The sequence below is a fragment of the Balaenoptera borealis genome (assembly GCF_965194805.1).
Source record: "Balaenoptera borealis genome assembly, chromosome: 18".
NCBI lineage: Eukaryota > Metazoa > Chordata > Mammalia > Artiodactyla > Balaenopteridae > Balaenoptera > Balaenoptera borealis.
Genome location: NC_138877.1, coordinates 17416374 through 17436610, shown reverse-complemented (window position 1 = coordinate 17436610; position 20237 = coordinate 17416374). Strand labels below are relative to the sequence as shown.

At 39.2% G+C, this 20237-nt stretch overlaps 1 protein-coding gene across 8 annotated transcripts in view; it reads right to left on the bottom strand.

Annotated features, from left to right (window-relative positions):
- INTS6 (integrator complex subunit 6) overlaps window positions 1–19095 on the bottom strand; it is a 109910-nt gene extending 90815 nt beyond the window's left edge. For 5 of the 8 annotated variants that reach the window (XR_014236931.1, XR_014236932.1, XR_014236933.1 and 2 more), the window contains exons 1-3: window positions 18449–19094; window positions 17993–18070; window positions 17037–17186 (exon numbers count right to left, since the gene is read on the bottom strand). Coding sequence is in view for 4 of the 8 variants with exons in the window: in XM_082365331.1 (XP_082221457.1) it covers window positions 17037–17186; window positions 17993–18070; window positions 18449–18559 (339 nt within the window). In the remaining 4 variants the exon portion in view is untranslated. Of the gene's footprint in view, window positions 1–17036; window positions 17187–17702; window positions 17878–17992; window positions 18071–18448 lie in introns of those variants that run through there. The other 3 variants (XR_014236930.1, XM_082365334.1, XM_082365333.1) reach the window with 3 other exon arrangements.
- Window positions 19096–20237: the final 1142 nt, after the last annotated feature.

Sequence of the window (20237 nt, the reverse complement as noted above, 5' to 3'; positions counted from 1 at the left end):
CCTTAAACAAGTCTTTCTGAGGCGAAAGGAAGGCAGCCCTGAGCATTCAGCAGACCTTTTAGTGGCTACCTCTGCTGCAGGACCAAAGGCCTCAAGTCTTCTTTCCGTGCCACCATGCTCCACCATGATTATCATTGCTTTAAACAAATCCCAGAAAGACAGCCAAGTGCCTGTCTATGCTACACTTTTCCCAGGGCAGGGAAAATGTACACCAAAGATCCACTCTCTGGCTCTCTCCTGTGACAGCAACTTCGGCTAACCCACATCTATTACTGGCTAGCTATTTTGCTATGTGCCAGGAATGCTATGGTCAACAGAAATCACCCAAAAAGATGTTAAGGTGTATAACATTATACGTCTAGGCTAAAAGTATATTACCTAGCAGAAAATCAAAAAGTTCCAGAAATAGCCTGTGCTTTTTTTCAATCTAAAACTTCCTTTTCAAGTAAATTACAGTGACAACAAGCAAAAATGTGAGGAAATGGAAAGGGCAGCCCTGAGAAATAAGTACTACATCACTCAAGGTTCTCATGCATATACTGGACAAGTACCTAGCAGGATTGCTGCTAAAAATTTTGTAAGTTAAGTTCAAGACTAGAGCTTTAGGTTCCCTTTATTTACATCACTGTAGAATCTATATAAATACTGAAAATATGAAAAGAGTCCTGCATTATCTACCTTATTTTTCTCTATTACCATAGATAATAAAGAGGTAACAATATATGTTCTTCTAAAATATGATAAACCACCTCATATTCATTTAGAAACTTTTTCTGACACTTCCCTTTATAATTTGTCAAAAATCAGATTCTATAAAAAATATAAAATACAGAAACAATATTAAACGTATTTTTCTACTTTAAGCTTATTTCTAAAAGTATTAGATTGCAATTCACATCCAAAGCCTTATTAGTCATAATACTAATAAACACTTCTACAACTATACAGAATTGAGAAAAGAGGCTTTTAATACATACTTTGCAACACAAGTCAACCAGAATAAATAACATTCTTTAGTTTAATATTGCTCAAACTTCAGACATTTGAATACCACAACCAGAATTTTTTCAATATCTACTTATTACCTGCACTAATATTTATATACTTAATATTTTTCTTTAAATCAGTTCCTTTTTTTTTATTTTAGCCTCAAACTCTAGCAATAAGACCTATGAAATCATTCTATTCAATAACTCACTGTCATTAATATTGTTTAGCTTTTTTTTTTTTAAAGGGTGGGGGGGTTCATTATATTACAGGGATGAATACACAACTGGTTAATTACACGTTCCAAACAAAATATAATCATTATTTAAGTCAGTAAAGGCCCAACAGGCTTACATTAAGATCAATATTCCAAGGCCAAAATTACAAGTTTTATGTTTGTTTTCAAATTCAGCAAGATTACTTTTAGAGTCAAGACCCCAAGTAGTGTGGCATAAATAAGTCTTTTGATGTAAAAACTCAGATATTCATCTTAAGAAATTAGTGCTTTGGGTGGTGGTGTGATGAACTGGGAGATTGCGATTGACATATATACACTAATATGTATAAAATGGATAACTAATAAGAACCTGCTGTATAAAAAAATAAATAAAATAAAATTCAAAAAAAAGAAAAAGTTTTTGCTGAAAAAGCAAAAAAAAAAAAAAAAAATCAGTGCTTTTAAAATAATACCTTCGACTACATACAACAGATTTCTGAAGGATACACACTATAAACTGATTAATCATGGTTGCCTCTGAAGAACTGAAGTGAGCAACTGTATAACTTTCTCTAATGCTTGAACTTTTTAACCATGTGCATTTATAACATATTCAAAACAAGTACTCTTCCAAATTAAAATGTGCTTAGTATCCAAAAATAAAACTTTAAAAAAAAATCTCCTAGTGTATAGAAACCTAGTACTTAGAATACATTAAAGTATAAACTAAAGAAAAACATGTTAAAATTCCCCATTAAAAGAAATATATTTTTAGTTTCAAGTAATGCCATTATACAATTGTGTACCAGTACAGTTCCTTTATCTATTTAATTCCTTATTTTTAAAAAAATAGCATTAGAAACAGATGGAATAATAAGACTTGAGCAAAAGTAGGAGGGAATCTCATGTATTTATTTTAACATAATGAGTAAGGAGCAATATCCTAGGATTTGATTTAAATAATAAACTAAATACAGCTGATCCTTGAACGCAAGGGGTTGAGGGGCGCTGACCCCTGCACAGTCAAAAATACACATATAACTTAATAGTCGGACCTTCGTATCTGCGATTCCGCAACCTCAGATTCAACCAACCCCAGACTGTGTAGTACTGTAGTATGCAAGAAAAAATTCCACATGTAAGTGTCATTCAAGGGTCAGCTGTAGTAGTAATGTAAAAAATATTCACTATAAGAACTGAAGAATTACTAGCCTGACTTTGTGAAAAAGATGAATGTTAAACTCAATGACTGATAAGACTAACAATGAGTGCATCAAAGGACAGTAATATAAATTAAATGCATTTAAATATTAAATATTTAAATAATTTCACAGAATTTTGAGTTTTACATCTGAACTGGAGTCTAAAGTTTGGATAAGATTACTCTAACAAATAAATAGTTGGTTTTGGTATTATTTAATAAATAGTAGCAGGCAAACAGTGTTTATACTGGCATAAAAAGAGTAATGAGGGTATCAGAAATATAATTTTACTTAAGAAATACTAACATTCTGGATAAAGAACCTAATACATCCATTATACTAAATGGATTGCATGGTATTAATTTAATTCCAGAAAAGCATATAATAATAAACATGTTAGGGAATTCCCCGGCAGTCCAGTGGTTAGGGCTCTGTGCTCTCACTGCCGAGGGCCCAGGTTTGATCCTTGGTCAGGCAACTAAGATCCCACAAGCTGCGCAACACAGCCAAAAAAATAAAATAATTAAAAAAAGAAAAAAAAACATGTTAGAAACATAACAGAAAAAGTAAAAAAATAAAAGCCAAGATGAAAACACATTTTCAAAGATAGGCAAAGTGATACAGCAATAATGCTGAAAATTAATTTAACCTCAAAAAAAAAATCATATAGATCTGCCTATTCTATCAAAAATAATCATCTCCTTGGGTGTTGACTACACCAAACCTACAGATATTACTTTTGCAAAAGTCTGATTAAATCACATCTTTAACCATTATCATTACTTCCTTCTAAACATCCATACTATGAATATGCTCTCAAAAGAATCATTCACACATACCACAGCTATCCTACAAAAAAGATGGAATTCAACCACAGCATTCTACCTAAGTATCTTTAAGACTACAAGTGAAAATGAAGAACTGCCTAATAAATACTGCATATCAGTAAAGTTAGCGATAAAGTATTAAGCTTAATAAAGGAAAATAATTCATGATAAGCACTTGGAAAAACGAATAGTCTATTATTTCCCATATGCTACAGCTTAAGGTCAACCTCAAAATAATTTAATTGGATAAATCAAAATGCGAGATTTAGTTTTAAGGGGCCCTGCTTTGTAAAAAAAATATATATATATAATATATGGAATTTTCGTTTTCTAGGAAAGAATTTGTGGTAACCCAATTTCAGTAAGTTTTTTTAGGAGGAAATATTTAAATTTCTCCAAATCCATTATACAGGTATATGTACTTGACTAAAGAGTTTCTAGAAATTCATTCTTGCTAAATTCTGATTCAAACATTTACTGACGCTCATGCTAAGCACCTTCCCAAGTGTTTATAGATATAAATTTTTCAAAATAGATGACACATTTGGGAAGCAAAAAACTAACCACATAATATTTGGGTTCTACTGTTAAAAACAAATTTTTACAAGCCTTCCTATCTATACATACAAATCCACCAAGGTTTTAAGTTAGAAATGAACCTCATGAAAAAGCAGATGTCACACATGGATGGGTGGGTGCCTGCACAGATTGTTACATGTTTTTGATTGATACTATAGCTCACTGAAATGGAAGCTCTAAGAACATGACAAGATAACTCTTTTTTACATTAGGATTTACATTCAATATAATCTTGTTTGGGATTAGACATTATCCCTTCTTGATTAACAATAAAATTTAGATGTAAAGATCTCTTACTCTTTCTACTACTTGATTTAGGCCCAATTTTCTGGATGCAATTACTTGGGTATTCCTTCTAACTTACTGGTTTGAGAAATGGGATTGACAATTTAAAATGTACAACAAAAATTCAAAATTCTACATTAGTTATTACCTTCCAAAGTACATAAATGATCAGGAACCGTCACAACTCAAGCATTACATCAGAGGCCACAAAAACATTACTTTGCTTATTCCTAATAATCCAAAGTACTATTATCTGTCATTATCTTAGGGACCCACCAGGCTTTGTAACATCATCCACTGTGGTTTGCAGTCTAACCTTTCACAGAGCACTGCATACTCAATCATCTTCAATTTCTGTGATTAAAAATAATCAATTGCTTTTAATCCTTTCAGAATAGTTGTTTGGATGCTTCCAGTGTCTAAACTCCAGAATAAGCAGAATTTGTTGATGTTTCCTAATATCTAACTAGGTTCACCAGCTTTAAGACAAAGTGAGAGTTTTCCTTTAACATGCCAGCATCTATCCTGTCAATGACTAGTTACAAATTACATTACCTAATAGCTAATGCTACAATTACTTTTTCTCACATACTCAGAACTGTTTTCCTTTCTATAATAAAGTTTTTTAGATGATATAATCCTCCCAAGGACCTTCACATGTTCCCCAGCTTCTCTGAACAAAACTAATAGATGGGGGCTTCCCTGGTGGCGCAGTGGTTGAGAATCTGCCTGCCAATGCAGGGGACACGGGTTCGAGCCCCGGTCTGGGAGGATCCCACATGCCGCGGAGCAACTGGGCCCGTGAGCCACAATTACTGAGCCTGCGCGTCTGGAGCCTGTGCTCCGCAACAAGAGAGGCCGCGATAGTGAGCGGCCCGCGCACCGCGATGAAGAGTGGCCCCCGCTTGCCACAACTAGAGAAAGCCCTCGCACAGAAACGAAGACTCAACACAGCCATAAATAAATAAATAAATAAAAGTAACAAAACAAAACAAAACAACACAGCATTCCATTCAAAAAAAAAAAAAAAAAACTAATAGATGGAAAATGTTAAAACATCATTTCCTTTTAAGGCAAAGATAAAAAAGGCAAGAGTATGTAGGACCTAGAATAAGTTTTGATAAGTCATCACTAGGCTGATAAATTGGTCCTCTGATTACAACTAACCCTCTTAATTATAAGATTTTTAAGTTAAAATACTTTTGAGGTACAACTATCTCTCAATATACCAATAATCAAATTTCAGATCACATAGGCCCTAAAAGAGAAATATCATCACATAAAATAATCCTTCCTAGGGTCATCCTATTATGTTCTTTTCCCACATAAATCTACATTACAAACAATAAAATGGATCATACCTTTTACATTTGACCTTTCTTCTGCACAATGACATCCTCCACCCCATCCTAATCATCACCAACCTGAACTCTAAAATATACTGTTACAAAGCCCTAAAAATGGGCTGAGATCTACATTTCCTCAAAGAAGCTTAAAACCTTTCTTGCTTTGAAAATCAAAAACATGTTTGTTTGTTTGAAGTACTCACTGTTATCAAACCATTTCTGAATAAGAATTAGAGATGTGGGGGAAAAGACTTTTGTAACTCCAAGGGGAGAGTATTTTTGGAGTAATCTACAAAGCTTCAATTCAAAGCCAAAAACCATTATGTTCCCTAAGGCAAGAAATTTTACTTTAGCTGAAACTGCTGGACAGCTAATTCTAGCTTCTTGTGATGTATACATGTTGGGTTATGAAAAAACTTTTTTTGTTTTTTCTCAAAGGTTTCAGATTATAAACCTTTTCCAAGCAGGCACTTAGCTAGATGATTAACAAATATTATTTCCAATCCTTATAAACTTTTTCAAGATTGGTATTACCACCATTTTGTGGATGAGAAATTTGAGGCTCAGTGAGGTTAAGGGACTTGTCAGTCAATACAACATAAGCTAGTAGCCCCAGAGCCAGGTACAGTCAGTTCTAATGAAGCAGTTCTTTCCCTATCACCACAATTCTTGTTCTTTAAAAAGCTGGATAAAATACTCTACCCACAATTCCCATTTTTAAAATTCAAATAAAAGGAAATTCACAAAAATGGTAATACGTGTATTACAATAACAAATTATATCATATATCACTCAGTCTTTACCACAATCCTGCAAGATAGATTATTTCATTCTATTTTTTCTTAATGGGGAAACTGAGGCTGAAAGATTACATGACTTGCCAGGAACCCATGGGTGGACTAGGAATTCATAGAGCCAAACAGATTTCTCTGAATCAACAACAATGCTTAGAGATTTTCAAAAGTATCTTACGTCAAAGGAAACTAATTGATAGTTAACTAATTACAAAGCTGTCCAGGTAAAAACTTATAATTACAGCAGTAATACTGGCACACTACATGGGAAAAGTCAACTAATTAACTGACTAGGTTAATAGTCCTGTATTAACTACATCAGAAACTTTAAATAAACTATGAATACAAAAGCAAACAGTGTATATATATATATATATATATATATATATATATATATATATATACATATATATATATATGTATATATATATGTATATATATATATACACATATATATACATATTAGCATCCAGGCCTTAAATTAAGAACGGTATAAAAAAAAAGAACGGTATAAAATCCTGGCAACTATCCCCCACGTTCACATTCTTTTTTTTTTTTTTCTTCAAGGAGTTGGGAGGGAGGAGGGAGTGGGAAGAAAATCCAACTGAATGTAACAAACAGTATGTTAACAGGTGTTACAAGAAAAGCTAAGTGTAACAAAACGACAAAATGAAACGACTGCTTTTCACAGAGGAACTGAAAGGATGCACATTTCATTGGAGAGCTACTGATACACCCCCACCCAGAGGGACTCAGACCTACTGGCTATACCTTCCAATAAAATTTGCTCTTAAATAAAATACAAATTACTAGTAAAATCTGCATGACTGTTTCATAACCAATTGCTCTCTTTTGAAATATTTCATAATGTGAGGAAATTCAGCATTTTAACTTTTCTGGGCCTTACTTTCTACACTTATACAATGAGGAAGATGGAGTCTAACGTCACTTTCAATTATAAAGCCCTGGGAAACAATAACCATAATAATATTTACAGAAAGTCTACTGAAAAGTTCTGTCAGTAGATGCAAAAAGTTCAATTTTTTTTTCCAAGAGTGTATTTAAAAATTCACTAAGTTTCATAATTAGAATATGTGTATTTAAGGTATATCTCAACAGAAAAGGTTGGGGGGAAAGAAGAGGGATCAGGGAATAAAGACAAACGAAAACAAAACCCAAAAGACTCAGTACTTTATGGTTTGGGACCATGCTTAAATTAAACAGATTAATAATAGGGCTAAATGAAAATTAAGTTTGTATAAAGAAATTACTTATTTAAAATGAAAGAAAACAGGGAATTCCCTGGCAGTTCAGTGGTTAGGACTCTGCGCTTTCACTGCCAAGGACCTGGGTTCAATATCTGGTCGGGGAACTAAGATCCCGCAAGCCAAGTGCCCCGGTCAAAAAAACAAAAACAAAATAAGAATTAAAAAAATAAATAAAATTAAATGAAAGAAAACAGGGCTGGTATACGTGAGCACTGACCAACCAAAGAAAAGAAACCCACCAAGACGATTTTACTTATAAGAGTATGAATTTGAGTGAAGGATTATGATGACTAAAAATAATTTTAAATATTTAGGAAGATTTCAAGTTATAAAATATTATATGATCTCCTTGGAGAAATCCGTAACACAAACATGGCTAAACAATACTTTTAGCTAATTCTGACCATAAATGACCTTAAATCAATTGAAAATAACTGAATAAGTGAAATTCTTTCATTCAAATATTTGTTCCTGGCTTTTTAATTTTCAGCTGTACAGTTTAATACATAATTATTGACATTCTTCTGCATAAAGGGAAAATAAAAATTTCTTTGAAGAAATGGAACGTATTATTTACCTTTTGTACTTCTGATTTATTTTCAATAATTTCTAATCAAGAATGCAATTGATGTCTTTAGGATATTCTTTTTCATTCTCTTTTAGAAAAAACACACCAGGGTGGTTTTTTGATCCTTTAGAAAACAGATTTAGAGTATAAAATTATGAAGATAAATTATAGCAAGTATTTTCAAAGAAAATAAAACCTGGGTCTTGAAATTTGTCATTTAAATTACCATCTTTAAAACTAGTGCTCACGGATGACACGATACTATACATAGAGAATCCCAAAGATGCTACCAGAAAACTACTAGAGCTAATCAATGAATTTGGTAGAGTAGCAGGATACAAAATTAATGCACAGAAATCTCCTGCATTCCTATACACTAATGATGAAAAATCTGAAAGACAAATTAAGGAAACACTCCCATTTACCACTGCAACAAAAACAATAAAATACCTAGGAATAAACCTACCTAAGGAGACAAAAGACCTCTATGCAGAAAACTATAAGACACTGATGAAAGAAATTAAAGATGATACAAACAGATGGAGAGATATACCATGTTACTGGATTGGAAGAATCAACACTGCGAAAGTGACTATACTACCCAAAGCAATCTACAGATTCAATGCAATCCCTATCAACTACCAATGGCATTTTTCACAGAACTAGAACAAAAAATTGTACAATGTGTATGGAAACACAAAAGACCCCTAATAGCCAAAGCAATCTTGAGAAAGAAAAATGGAGCTGGAGGAATCAGATTCCCTGACTTTACACTATACTACTGGGCTACAGTAATCAAGACAGTATAGTACTGGCACAAAAACAGAAATATAGACCAATGGAACAGGATAGAAAGCCCAGAGATAAATCCACGCACATATGATCACCTTATTTTTGATAAAGGAGGCAAGAATAATACAATGGAGAAAAGACAGCCTCTTCAAAGTGGTGCTGGGAAAACTGGACAGCTACAAGTAAAAGAATGAAGTTAGAACACTCCCTAAGACCATACACAAAAATAAACTCAAAATGGATTAAAGACCTAAATATAAGGCCAGACACTGTAAAACTCTTAGAGGAAAACATAGGCAGAACACTCTATGACACAAATCACAGCAAGATCCTTTTTGACCCACCTCCTAGAGAAAGGGAAATAAAAACAAAAATAAACAAATGGGACCTAACGAAACTTAAAAGCTTTTGCACAGCAAAGGAAAACATAAACAAGACGAAAAGACAACCCTCAGAATGTGAGAAAATATTTGCAGATGAAGCAACTGACAAAGGATTAATCTCCAAAATTTACAAGCAGCTCATGCAGCTCAATATCAAAAGAAACAAACCCAATCCAAAAACAGGCAGAAGACCTAAATAGACATTTCTCCAAAGAAGATATACAGATTGCCAACAAACACAGGAAAGAATGCTCAACATCACTAATCATTAGAGAAATGCAAATCAAAACTACTATAAGGTATCACCCCTCACACCAGTCAGAATGGCCATCATCAAAAAATCCACAAACAGGGCTTCCCTGGCGGCCCAGTGGTTAAGAATCTGCCTGCCAACGCAGAGGACACGGGTTCGAGCCCTGGTCTGGGAAGATCCCACATGCCGCGGAGCAACTAGGCCCGTGAGCCATGATTACTGAGCCTGCGCGTCTGGAGCCTGTGCTCCGCAACGGGAGAGGCCGCGACGGTGAGAGGCCTACGCACCGCGATGAAGAGTGGCCCCTGCTTGCCGCAACTGGAGAAAGCCCTCGCACAGAAACGAAGACCCAACACAGCCAAAAATAAATATAAATTAATTAATTAATTAAAAAAAAATCCACAAACAATAAATGCTAGAGAGGGTGTGAAGAAAAGGGAACCCCCTTGCACTGTTGGTGGGAATGTAAATTGATACAGCCACTATGGAGAACAGTGTGGAAGATTCCTTAAAAAACTAAAAGTAGAACTACCATACAACCCAGCAATCCCACTACTGGCATATACCCTGAGAAAACCATAATTCAAAAAGAGTCATGTACCACAATGTTCACTGCAGCTCTATTTACAATAGCCAGGACATGGAAGCAACCTAAGTGTCCATCAACAGATGAATGGATAAAGAAGATGTGGCACATATATACAATGGAATATTACTCAGCCATAAAAAGAAACGAAACTGAGTTATCTGTAGTGAGGTGGATGGACCTAGAGTCTGTCATACAGAGTGAAGTGAGTCAGAAAGAGAAAAATAAATACCATATGGTAACACATATATATGGAATCCAAAAAAAAAAAAAAGCTTCTGAAGAACCTAGGGGCAGGACATGAATAAGAAAGACACAGATGTAGAGAATGGACTTGAGGACACGGGGAGGGGGGAGAGTAAGCTGGGACAAAGTGAGAGAGTGGCTTGGACATATATACCCTACCAAATGTAAAATAGATAGCTAGTGGGAAGCAGCCGCATAGCACAGGGAGATCAGCTCGTTGCTTTGTGACCACCTAGAGGGGTGGGATAGGGAGGCTGGGAGGGAGACGCAGGAAGGAGGAGATATGGGGATATATGTATACGTATAGCTGATTCACTTTGTTATAAAGCAGAAACTAACACACCATTGTAAAGCAATTATACTCCAATAAAGATGTAAAAATAAATAAATAAATAATAAATTAAATTAATGCTCAATAGGAAATAAATCATAGCCATGTTATACTACTTTGAGCTCAGTCAAACCTTCTTTTTAAAACATCCCTTGAGGGGCTTCCCTGGTGGCGCAGTGGTTGAGAATCTGCCTGCCAATGCAGGGGACACGGGTTCGAGCCCTGGTCTAGGAAGATCCCACATGCCGCGGAGCAACTGGGCCCGTGAGCCACAATTACTGAGACTGCACGTCTGGAGCCTGTGCTCCGCAACAAGAGAGGCCGTGATAGTGAGAGGCCTGCGTGCTGCGATGAAGAGTGGTCCCCGCTTGCCACAACTAGAGAAAGCCCTAGCACAGAAACGAAGACCCAACACAGCCATAAATAAATAAATTAATAATTGGGGGGAAAAAAAAAAGTTTTAAAAAAAAAAAATCCCTTGATCTACCTAATAGATGTGCTCCTCAAAAGTTCCTTGCATATCAAACTTGTGTATATCTCATCTTAAACGCACTAGGGGGAGCTCCCTATTTGAAAGAATCCTAAAACATGTGCTTTTGTCTTCTAAGGGTTCCTTTTCTAACTTGTATTCCTATGAAAGAATGGCTTTCTGACTTATCTGCTAATTGATATTCATCCAGTTTTCATTTAACATTGTTTTTTTTTAAAATACCATCCTTGTACTTTATCCCATGCTTATCAACTGCCATTAAGACAACTTTGATCAAGTTATATTTACCTTTCACACTGCTTCCCCAGGAAGCAATATAAAGCCCCCCCTGCGAAAAATATACATATACTTAATATGCTACTAACAGATTTCAAAGCATGTAATAAAAATCAGCTTTAAATATCACTAGATTTTTATAACTAATTTCAAATTCAAAGGTGAAAAATAACAGAAAACCAGAGGTGAATCTATGGAGGGGAGAAAAAGTATGCTCTGTGTCTACTGAGCACTTCATAATTTTTAAATTACATTTTAATATACCATCCCATTTCAGACTCTCATCGATTCTATATGGGTATAAATGGCTTCATTACTGGCAATTTGGGGAACGAAGAAGCAGAGGCACAGGGCAGTAAAGTGACTGCCCAATGTGTCATAGTAATTCAATGTCAAGGGCAGAATTGGAATCCAATTTTCACATTCCTAGCCATTGCTCTTCTTTTACACAATTAAAGATGGAGAAAAAACATTTAAGCAAGTTTGACTATAGAGTCGCCTATCCATCAATAATTACTGAAAATAATTTCAAGAGGCTTAAAGTTCAGGCGCTCGCCAAGACCTTTCAAAGGGAAAAGGACAGTCTCTTCAACAAATCGTGTTGGAAATACTTGATGTCCACATGCAAAAGAATGAAGCTTACTTCATTCTACACCATATACCAAAATTAACTCAAAATGGATTAAAGACGTAAATGTAAGACATAAAACTAAAACTCCTGAAAGAAAATATAGGGGGAAAGCATCAATACATAGGATTTGGCAATGATTTCTTGGATATGACACTAAAAGCAAAGGCAGCAAAATAAAAAATAGATACACTGGAATACATCAAAAATTAAAACTTCTGTGAAAAGGACAATCAACAGAGTGAAAAAGCAGCCCGTGGAATGGGAGAAAAATCTGCAAATTGCACACCTGATAAGGGGTTAATAGCCAGAATATTTAAAGAACTCCTACCAACAACGGGAAAAAATAACAATTAAAAAATAAGCAAAGGTCTTGAACAGACATTTCTCCAAAGCCAGTATACAAAAGTCCACCCAGCATATGAAGAGATGTACAATATAAATAATAACTAGGTAAATGCAAATAAACCAATGAGATATCACTTCAAATCCATTAGGATGGCTAATATTAGAAAAAAGGAAAATAGTGTTATCAAGGATGTGGAGAAATTGGAATTCTTGTGCATTATTGGTGGGAATATAAAATAGTGCAAACTTTATGGAGAACAATATGGCATTTCCTTAAATTTTTTTAAATAGAATTACCATACAATCTAGCAATTCCACTTCAGGGTATATATCCAAAAGAACTGAAAGCAGGATCTCAAGAGACATTTACACCATGTTCATAGCAGCATTATTCACAACAGCCAAGAGGTGGAAGCAACCAAAGTGTCCATCAACAGATTAATGGGTAGGCAAAATGTGGTATATACAAAAAAATTTTTTAAATGTGGTATACACATACAATGGAATATTATTTAGCCATAAAAAGAAATGAAATCCCAACACATGCTACATGTATGAACCTTGAGGACATTATGTTAAGTAAAATAAGCCAGTCACAAAAAGACAAATACTGTATGATTCCATTTATAGGTGGTATCTCTAGAGTAGTCAAATTCATAGAAACAGAAGGTAGAATGGTGCCCTTCTTTGATTGCCAGGGGCTGGGGTTAGGGGGAAATGAGGAGTTATTGCTTTGAAAGGACTTTCAGTTTTGAAAGATGAAAATGTTCTGGAAATTGGTTGCACAATAATGTGAATATACTTAACACTACTGAACTGTACATTTAAAAATGGTCAGGATGGTAAATTTGATGCTATGTGTTTTTTACCACAATTTAAAAATTAGAAAAAAAAGTTCAGAGACTTAAAAAATGTCTCCAGTTTATATTCAGCACAGAATGTTCAAGTATAATAATCTACTTTCTTTTGAAAAGATATCTATAGGTCAATAAATACCAAACTATTGTTTACATATTTCTTGATAGCCTAAAGGAAACCAAAAACCCAAATGGGAATCAAGTTTTCATTACTTCACCTACCAACATTAAAAGAGAAGCCTTTATTATGTACTACCTGAGAACTAAATGGGTACTGCTTTGGTAAAGGGAAAAAAGCAGTATTATTAGAAATCTACCTGAATTATCTGCTAAGTTCACAAATAGCTCTTTATGCTGAAGAATAAAACCGGCTAACATTATTCTCCCTAAGATTCATTCAATTTGATGGTGTCTAAAAGCCACCATTTTTCAATGAGGTAAACACTTGGAATAAAAAACCCTCAAAAAATTAAACATGTATTATGCTTCCTTTTATGGTATTACTCAAGGATTGTCTTCACCAAAGGCATACAATAGTAGGTCAGGTACCATTCTAAGTCCTAGAACAACTGAATCAGTACTAGTATATTGAGTAGTAGGAGTGTGGCATCAGTCCAGTGACAAAAATGATGAACTGCAGGCCAGAGTAATATTTAGCAGCTAAACCTAACTGGAACCTAACTTAAAGAAAAATAATAATAATAAACAATGTTGAAAACATTGCCAGAAAACAGAACAATTTGGAAAAGTATGAAAAATAAACCGATCTACATAGGAAACTTTAATCAGACCTCTAAAACTTTATACATGTCCAAACTTTAGATATTAAGGCAGGTTCAAATTTTCAGTGGCTCTCAAAAGATCAGCATTATTTGAAACTCTGGTGAATACATGTGAAAAAAAAAAAAATCTATCAAATTTAGCTGCAAGGATAAGCAATTTAATAAGTTGTTATCATAATTTATAAAGAAAAGATTGACTACACATTGTTCCATGATCGTAGAAGTATCAGCAAATGGTACTGATTATCAAAATTAAATATTTATAAGGACTTCTATATGCAAGGAACTTGTTAGTGAGATATCCAAAGTGCTTGAGAAAACATTCACCAAGAATCATTTTTCTCTTAGCTACTTTAACCTTACTGATGCCCTGCAAGTTTTCTTAGTATCCTAGCTAATATCTCAAAGACGTTTTATTTGTAGATATGCCAACTAAACTTATGCAATATAGATATTAAAAATACTCTTGGAATTGATTATGGAAACCACATATGTGCATGTATGTGGGTGGTGGGAACACATGTGGAGATATCTATATAAATATACAGATACATATATATATAAACCCCATTTAAGTGTTTAAGAAAAATTATTCAGAAACTTAAAGGTTTTTAGATGTTCTATAAAATCAATATGCCCTTTCATCTAGCTCACCTTTTCTCATTTCCTTCAACTACTGAGATTATATACAAGCATTTAGTACTGTGGGCTCCAAAGATCCTAATATAGAGCATGAAACGGGAAGTATTTACAAGAAACACTGAGGTTACAGAAAACTGGTACTCCACAAAAAATAGGCAGATAACCTTACGAAGAAAATACATGAACTATATTCAGTATTAAATATTTGAGACTTCCAAACTTCTTGATAATTTATCCTTTTTTTGAATAGAAAATGTATATTTAAATCAGCAAGAAAAAAATCTTATGATGAAAAATGTCTTCTGGGAAGATGTTTTCTTCTAATTAATCATGAGAATCATAATCATTAGACTCAATCATTGTCATTTTCATTTGGAAAATTGTGGCTTCCTTAGTTATTTTAATGCTAGGATCATTTTCATGTGGCAATTCAGGATATTACTCCTTGCATCCTTGCTTATTCATCAAAATAACTGAAAGGCATAATCTCTCCCCCGTGTTGAATTAATAAATCTTAACATACAAAAACATCCTATCTCCAGGCTCTTCTCTTGGTCAAAGTGGTAAGAGCACAGCAGGACCACCTTCAACCTCAAACTTTTTGTGAGCTTTATAGACAAGAACTTAAGCATCCTCTGGTGGAAGATGGCAACTGGGAAAAGGAAAATACGGGTTTAAATAACAAATGTCCTCAGCCTCTCCACGACAATCAGTTTTTTCTAAGGAAACACCTAAGAAATATTTTTAATAGGAGGTAGAAGGTAAACGTGTCTAAATGCCTTTCCCACTTATGAAATGTGATGCAGAAGAACAGGAAATTAGTAGTTCTGCTATACACTGACAACCTGCCAACCAAATAATAACAGTTAGTATATCCAATAATAAGGAAATAAGGATAACTGAATAATGGTAAGTTTCATATCTGTCTTTGAACTCAAAGTTTAGATCAAAACCTTAAGCAATAAGACTGCACAGCGCTCCAGATAACAAAGGAATATGAAAGGGAAATAAATCCATTATTTTAAAGAAACAAACTGAAAAGTTCATGGCAAATCTGCCCAACTTACTAAAAGCTGAAAAAGAAAGCAGCATGAAAGGGGAAACAGAAAAAGATTAATGTGTGAGAAAATACAGGAAGTGCAATTCCATAATTCCATAAAGACAGAAACAAAGTAACTCCAAGTTGCAACATATACTTTAAATGCAATAGAACTACATTCAGCCATTTCCAAAGCCAAAGATGTTCAGGCACTGAATAGTTACCCTTAAGAAGTAAAGCATAAACATTTCTATAACAAGGGAACAATTCTGCTTCTTTCTATATAAAGAAACCAAAAGCTGTAGTTGCGGGAAGAATTTCCCTGAAATTTGTGAAACTCCTAAAACTGTGGCTCATGGAACTTGGGAACAAGAACAAAATGTGTGCCTAAAAGTATCATTGTGGTAATAGTGCTTTGCACAACAACATAGGAACTGAACTCCTTGGATTTAATATTCCTTTGTTATGTGTAACATTACACATTCTTCAGTATCTTTTACTTCCCAGGCCAGTTGCCTCAGAAAGTGTTATAATGGACCACCTTGCATTATCCCATAGTGAACCATCATGTGATTTAATGGTCTTGTCTCATCTTCAAAGAGATAACAGCACGTGCAATAGAGGAACTGGGAGAGTTAAGGGAGAAAGGAAGGGTTCTTTCATATTTTCAAACAGCCTCTTTTCCAAGCGTTTGGAGTTTAAAAACAAAACTCTGGACCTGCCATTTAATTCAAGAATGGCTTCAGAATTCTTCCTGCATAGTGCCTTATTGGACACAGCTCAAAAGCTGAGAAATCTTAATGTACTCAGCCAGTTAGTGCACTACAATGAAAACCTTCTTACCTTTCAGAGCTACACAATATGGTTAAATTAAACCCTGATACAACAAATAGAATAATTTCCTCTAACATTTTAAGACCACTAATCAACTAGTGTCTGTCAGTCATTGCAACAGTTGCACAATTGCCTGTGGATAGACTACCAGAGAAACTGAGTGTGGTGAGGCAGGATGTTTTCCTGTTTATTTCCTGAGTGAACTTTAAGGGATTAAAACTAAATTTATGTCAACTTCATAGCAAAGAATTCAGATTCGAATTCTGAACACAAATACATTTTAAGAAAAGAAAAAAAAAATGAGGGCTATAAAACCATATACAGTGTGGTCAGAGTTTCACTTTTGTATTATGTGCATACTGGATTTTAATCTGAAATGTTTTACACTTGTATTTCACGTTATATAGTTTCGGGACTGGACTGTTTTTCCACAAAAAGAAAAATCAACTGTTTTTCCACCTTAATAGTCAACCTACCTGCCCATAGTTGTCTATGCCAGTTACTAATCTATTTAAATTTAATAAATCAAAAGCTGTCCTTAGGGATTGGCCAAGAGTCGTAAGTCCTTCAGCCTGAAGGTTTTTCAGTTCATTCATAAACGTTGCATGGTTTTCTTTCCATCCGGCCTGAAAAGAAAAACGTAAGAATTTTTTTTCATCTTTCAAAGCCATGTGCACACGGACGGCCGTTACAATGTGCCGTTCACCAAGGAGCTGCTTCACTTTGCTGCACGGTTTTGAGTAACGTGTCAATACCGCATCACTGCTGAGGAAACTCTCTTCCAAAGGAGGCCAAGAATAAACCTGCTGGCTCTACAGCTTTCGGTAGCTACCAGCCTTCGTACTTTATAACTTCCCCGGGAAGCGTACTCCCCAGCCTCATACCCAGAATTCGGGGATGCAGAGATACTGGTGGAAAGCAGAAGTGAGCGGGACTTGCGAAGTTCACCTAGCGCGCTGTCCCACCGGCCCGCGGCCCTCTCGGGGAGACTCTGCAGCCCCAGCCCCGCGGCACCCCCCCCCCCCGCCCCGGCCTCGGGCCGGTTCCCCTTTAATGCAGACCCAGGCTCAGCGCTGCCGGGCCCGGCTGTCACTCGGGCTAACTTGAATAAATATCCCCCACAGTTCATTGCTGCCGCTCACGCCGCGGAGGGGAAATGTCGGCCATGTTGATCGCAGCGCCGCCGCCGCCGCCGCCGCCGCCGCCGCCGGGCCGGGCTGGGGAGGGGACGGCGGTGGCCCGGCGACTCCGCGCCGCGCCAGGACGCTCCGTAGCGGGGGAGGGGGTGGGAGCCCGCAGGGGAAAAGACCTCAGCGCCTGGAGCACAGCGGGTGGGGGAGGGGAGCATAATGAAGGGTGAATGGGGGGGCGGGGAGGGTGAGAGAGGAAGGAACAGGGAAGGGAAGGGAAGGGGGAGGGCGAGGGCTGTTACCTTGATAGCATAGGGCGGCTCTTCGAAAGTGACCAGCATATACCTGTCTCCTCTGCTGGCAGGGTCCCGGGCACGGAGCTGCGGGAGAGCGGGTGGGGGACGGGAGGAGGCACAGGGCGGGCGAGAGGGAAGCAGAGAGAGGCGAGGTTACCAGGCGGAGAAGGGGCGCCCAGCGGCCCCGCCGCCCCCCACAGTACCGCACACGCCGCAGCCGCCCCCCACACACAGATCAGCCCCCGCACACCGCCCGGGGCCGGAGCCCCGGCCCGGGCCGAGCCCGGCTTGCAGCGCCCGCCCGCCCGCCCGCGCGGTGGGGGAGGGGGTCCCCGAGCCCGGCAGCTCCCGCAGTCAGGTCCCCGACACCTCCGCCTAGCCGCCCCCGGCCGCCCTCCCCCCACCCCTGCCGCCCGCGGGCCGCCGGACCGGGGTCGCCGCCCGGGCTCGGTCAGTCGGTACCTTCATGAAGGTCTCTACCGCGCCTTTGGCCGTGTCCAGGTAGGTGGTGCCCAGATGGCTGCGCTGGTTCATAGAGGCAGACGTGTCTATCAGGAACAGTAAGATGGGCATAGTGCTGGCCGGGGACACCGGGGCCCGAGGTGGTGGAGAAAGAGGAGATGGTAGAGGTGGAGGCGCCGGTGGCGGCGGCGGCGACCGCCGCTACGCGGGGCGGGGGAGCGCGGCCCCCGGGAGGAAAACACGGTCTGGGTCTTTCCTCCGGCTGCGGGGAGTTTCTCCCCCGATAGTTGAGAGGAAACTCCCCAGACCCAGTCCTCCCAGTCGTACCCCCGCCTCCGCCTCCTCCTGCCTGCCTGCCCGCTGGGGCGGGCGCCCGGCCGTCTGTCTGTCGGTCCGTCCCCCCCGCCTCGGGGGTCCCGTCCCCGCTCCCGGCCCCTGTGTGTGTCCCAGCGGGAGACGGGCCTGGCTCCCAACCCCACCCCCGGTGCAGGGAGTGGGGACCTGGGAGCTGGCGAAGAGGGGAGTGGGCTGAGGGGAGATTGGCCCTGGGGCTGTTGGGAGAAGTTTCAGGGACTCCCTCCGCACCCCGGCGGTGTCACCACTTTCTCAGCCCCTCTCGCTACTGAAGCGCTTTTCTCTCGCACACTCCGGTTTTAACTCGGGCAGGGGCTGCAGAGGCTCCGCCCCTGACACGTCCTCGAGCCACGTGATGCACCGCCCCGCTAATCTATTGGCTGGTCCCTGGCCTCTTATTAGCATATTCAAACAGCTCAGGGGCGGGGGAAGCTTGGAGGCTGGCTCCGGGAACAGTTACGGAGCACGCGCGGAGGCGGAGCGTCGGGTGCGCGCGAGAGCGAGCGCGAGGGGCGAGCAGGCGGGCCGGCAGACGCGGAGGCGGGCTCCGGGAAGGGGCGGGGACAGCCCGCGGAAGGACGGCGATGTGGGGGCGGGGGCTGCGTCGGCGCGCGCAGGGCGGCCGCGGCCGTGAGTCTGCGCGTGAGGCCCGCCGCCCTCTCCTTGGCTGTTGGAGGTGATAGGGGTCGGAGGAAGGGAAATGGAGGCTGGCCTCAGCTCCTGTTTCGAGGTCGCTGTAGCGAACCCCTTCCCCGGTGGGCGGGTGAGGAGGGGATGAGTAGAGTGATCCAACGCCCGGTTAGGAGTCGGGGCAGGCTGGCGGTCATCCTCCGGAGGAGGGCTCGGGGCCCGCGGTCGTCGGAGGAGGTTCCTTGGGCCTCGGAGGGCCGGCCCCAGCGCGGGCGGGCCCGGGGCGGGGGAAGGGAAGTGAGAGGTTGTTTATGACCAGGGACTAATCTCCTCCGCGAGTCACTCCGCTCCCGTAGGGGAGTGGGGGCGAGGGACGATCCTCGCCCGCAGCCTCGCTCGGCCTTGGGCAGCGACCGAGGGTGAGGGCTGGACCTGGCCAGGAGCCCTCTCGTTGGAGGACCCACCAGAAAGGGAACAAACCCTTTTTTTCCGAACTCAGCCCTTAAAGGGCAGCGGGGGAGGACTCAAATATCGATAAACAGTTTATTGCCCTTTTTATACTCGGGGAAAAATAACCCGTCCTACCCAAAGAAATAACCTCTCACAAGCCATGTTTACTTAGGGCCACAGACTATCAATCTCAGAGCTAAAAGGGGCCTTAGAAAAGCAGCGTCCATTACTCTTGTTTTTAGATGAACAAACTGACTTGGCTTGCCCAGGTGACACATAGCATGGGTTCTCCATAACCCTGCTAGTGCTCTTTCCTTGCACTGTATGCTGTCTCAGACTCGATCCAAATACTGCA